The 3,600-nt window shown below is 26.8% G+C and overlaps 1 protein-coding gene and 1 non-coding gene across 2 annotated transcripts in view; one reads left to right on the forward strand and one right to left on the reverse strand.

The window, feature by feature from the left end:
- Nucleotides 1–1,477, forward strand: part of LOAG_13630 (hypothetical protein) — a 2,296-nt gene extending 819 nt beyond the window's left edge. The window contains exons 2-5 of the mRNA XM_020448702.1: nucleotides 199–275; nucleotides 548–621; nucleotides 763–849; nucleotides 1,174–1,477. Of these exons, the coding sequence (XP_020301176.1) occupies nucleotides 204–275; nucleotides 548–621; nucleotides 763–849; nucleotides 1,174–1,312 (372 nt within the window). The 5' untranslated portion in view covers nucleotides 199–203 and the 3' untranslated portion in view covers nucleotides 1,313–1,477. The remainder of the gene's footprint in view (nucleotides 1–198; nucleotides 276–547; nucleotides 622–762; nucleotides 850–1,173) is intronic.
- Nucleotides 1,478–1,652: 175 nt separating this feature from the next.
- Nucleotides 1,653–1,767, reverse strand: LOAG_20129. Its single transcript, XR_002251419.1, has one exon. It is a non-coding gene; the product is annotated as a 5S ribosomal RNA (ribosomal RNA).
- Between the last annotated feature and the right edge of the window lie 1,833 nt (nucleotides 1,768–3,600).

Raw genomic sequence — 3,600 nt, forward strand, 5'->3', positions numbered from 1 at the left:
AATTAGGAATAAAAAATTTTTTAGGATTCATCATTTTATAAACCATATGAAAAAGTATAAATAAAAAAAAAAAAAGGAAAGGAAAAAATGGATAAACTATTTTTTGGATATGATATTATTGCAAAAAAAAAATCAAATTAATTTTATAGCAAATCATCAATGGGTTATGAAAATTAATAAGGAATTTTTAAATTACAGTTTCAATGAAAATTTTTTCGATCCAATTTTTGCTTCTGTTTAACTTATCCTTTCTTCATGCGGAAACATCCACATTGGTAAGTGATAAAAATATTCATCAATTTTTTTAATCAGAAAAAAAATTTTGTCTTTTTTAAGTTTCATTCTTTTTTAAACAAAAAAAAAAAAGAAAGAAAATGATATTAGTTAAATGATAGTTTTCGCTTGATAAATTATCGTAGTGACCTTTTTGCTATGTGAAATTTGTCTTTTAAAAATAAAAGATATAAAATTTCCAATTAAAATATTTGTTCTTCGTCCTGAATCAAACCATTCAAATTCATATGATTATTTTTTTCTTTTTTTAAAGGCTCATATATTCAATGCTAGTAAAGAAATGCCAAAAAATTATCACGGTGCAACTTTTATAAATACCGATGGGATGTAAGCCATTTTTCGTACCATAATCCAAACATTTATACTTTTATATGGATTGCATTTAAAATGTATTGTAAAGAAAAATTTTTGATTTTATTCAAGATTTTTTAATGTTCCAAAAATTTTTTTTTAAATATTTTATTTTAGACTTAATCCATGCACCTCTAATGTCGACTGCTATAAAATGCGAGAGCCAGTTTTTTGGTGTCGTTTGGCTAAAATTCAACAATGGACGTTAGTTATTGAAATATTTAATTTAAATATGAATTCCAAAAAAAAAAATTCAAATATTTTTATCACAGACTTCAAATTAATTCAGTGTTGAGAAGACTTTTTTATTTAGAAAAATTCGAAGGCTTTTTCATTTTTTTCCTTGCATTATCAGAAATTAAACATCTTAATTTTAATTTATGTGATAGAATTTTTTTTTTGGTAATTTTTTTTAAACAGAATCCTCAGCCAGATTAATTAAATAATTTCGAACATTTAGAAATCTGAACAATTGTCATCATTTACAATTTCAAATTAGTTAGTAAGAATTAATTCAATCTGATTCAGTGATAAAGGATGTTATTGCGATCCGATCTTGAATGCATGCGTCATCGAACGGAAAACTAAACTCGGTCCAATTACAATAATCCGGAATTATGCATTCTGCACATGGAAAGAATCCTGGGAATGCCCATCGTATTTATAAATTTTATTCAAATTTCTATTTTTTCTTGTAACAGTATTGTAAAATATTTGCTGTAATTAATATTGCTCATATAATTTTTAATAAATATGATATGAAGTATTACTTAACATATTGCGGTTTGCTATATACTATATGATAAAATGTAGTAAAACTTTTCATTTCAACAGAAAAAAAAAACAATCAAAATCATATACTTTAACTGACATAACAACCTTAAGTTCTCCTCTTTGCTTCTATTTAAAATCTAATTAAAAATATGCATGTAATTAAAAACAATTAATTGCCAATAACAAACGTTCTACGCATTACTATTTGCAAGAAAAAAAAGGCGACCCTTATCATTGTTTATCATCATGTAATCCCAGGCCGCCTCCGATCCAAGTACTAACAAGGCCTAACGTTGCTTAATTTGACAGATCGGACGAGATGTCGTGCTTTCAACGTAGTGTGGTCGTAAGCATCAACAAATACGATGGCATACATTAAATGTTACACATTTGTTGTCCCACAAAATTGCAGGACATTCCAAAATTTTACTTCAAGCCACACTAGCCGAAACTCTGGGCCGAAACACTCAATTATCTCAAACCTCGGTAATTAAACCGCCGGATCTACCTCCATCATTTTCATATCATTGTCGTGCATTTATAGTTTTCATGTGGTCCTCATGTGTAAAAAAAGCAATGCACACACTAAATTTTTATCATTTTGTCGCTCAGAGATCAGAGATTAATGCAAAAAATTTTAAAAAAAATTTTTTTTAAAAATTGGCCAAAAACACCATAAATTTAGAAAGAAATTTTAAGCAAAAATTAGAAAAGTCAAAAAATAATCCAAAAAATGATGAAATTTAAAGGGAAATTCAAAGCTAAGGAGAATCAAATGGGTACCATGCTAATTTCCATTCAAATAAATACAGAAAAATGCCTATCAAACAGAATTACCAGTTTATTTTACGGCAAAAAAAGCTGCGTAAGATAATTACCAAATTGGATACCAATAACGATTCACGTAAAAATAGAGCATTAAAAAACAGGACACTGATCTGATCATTTCTAAACTTAGCGGTTCATCACATAGAAATAAGAAGAAGGCTCAAGTGTTAGTTTATAGAAACTATTAAAATTTTTCCAAACTCCAAATTTTCTCAAAGGTTTCATAATAAAAATTATGATCACTGCCACATATACAAAGTGAATACAACTAATTGGATTACAATTATAGTAGTACGAATTGTTAACAATTCTTGAAACAATTTTAAAAAACTGCTAACAAAATTTAAATAATATAAACGTACTAAACTACAACTTCGTACCCAATCAACAAAACAAAATTGCGACAGAGTTATTAGGCAAAATAAAAAGCAAATAATTTCAATAAGGAAAGAATAGAAGCGAAATTAAATTATATAAAAATATAACTAACAAATATTACTTGCTTAGATTGGAGCTATTAAAAAAAGTGAGAAATGAAAGTAAACAATTGAATTCAAGGGAGGGAAAAAAGATTCCCGAAACAGAATTAATTTCAAGTTTTAACAATAGGCACTACTAATGATAACACATATCATCAAAATTCACAAATTCTTCCATTCTCTTACCTATATTTGAAGTTTACTCTTTCGCCACTAACTAATGTTAATAAATATTGCGAATGAATTGTCAAAAATTGAATAATATAAAGTAAACTACAATAAAAACAGTGGAGAAAATTAACAAAAACATTAATACTTCATTGAAAAGGAAACACTTTCAGTTATTATATTTTTGGTTAGATCAGAAATGTGAAAATAATTCGTAAGATAAATTGACGTTATTGTTTTTTTCTCTCTAGTCTAGAAAATCACACTGCAAAAATATGAACTGATAAATGATCTAATCAAAATTTCTTCAAAACTCAATATTTTAAAAGTTCCGAAATCGGTAGCAAAAACGTTTAAAGGTGATTTTCAAAAAGAAATTAGTAGAGGGACTAAAGACATAAAAGCAAAAAAGTGGATAATTCAGAAAACTGAAAGAAGAAATTAACAATTTCAAATGTTTTGAAAATCCAATCATTAAGCCAAAGCATCTAACAGCTCCAGCAACTCAGTGGTATTGCAGAAATACGTGATAATCCTGAAAGAATCTGATCAGCTAAACTATATTTTCGTTTTCTCTAATGCCTAATCTCTTCACTTTCCTTTGAGAGTACCTTTTTTTCTGATCAAATTCATTAACTAACAACATAGTTATGCCAATAATCAAAAAAAAAAAAAAAAAAGAAAAAAGAAAAAAAGAAAAATCGTT

The sequence above is a fragment of the Loa loa genome (assembly GCF_000183805.2).
Source record: "Loa loa unplaced genomic scaffold supercont3.594, whole genome shotgun sequence".
NCBI classification, from domain to species: Eukaryota; Metazoa; Nematoda; class Chromadorea; order Rhabditida; family Onchocercidae; genus Loa; species Loa loa.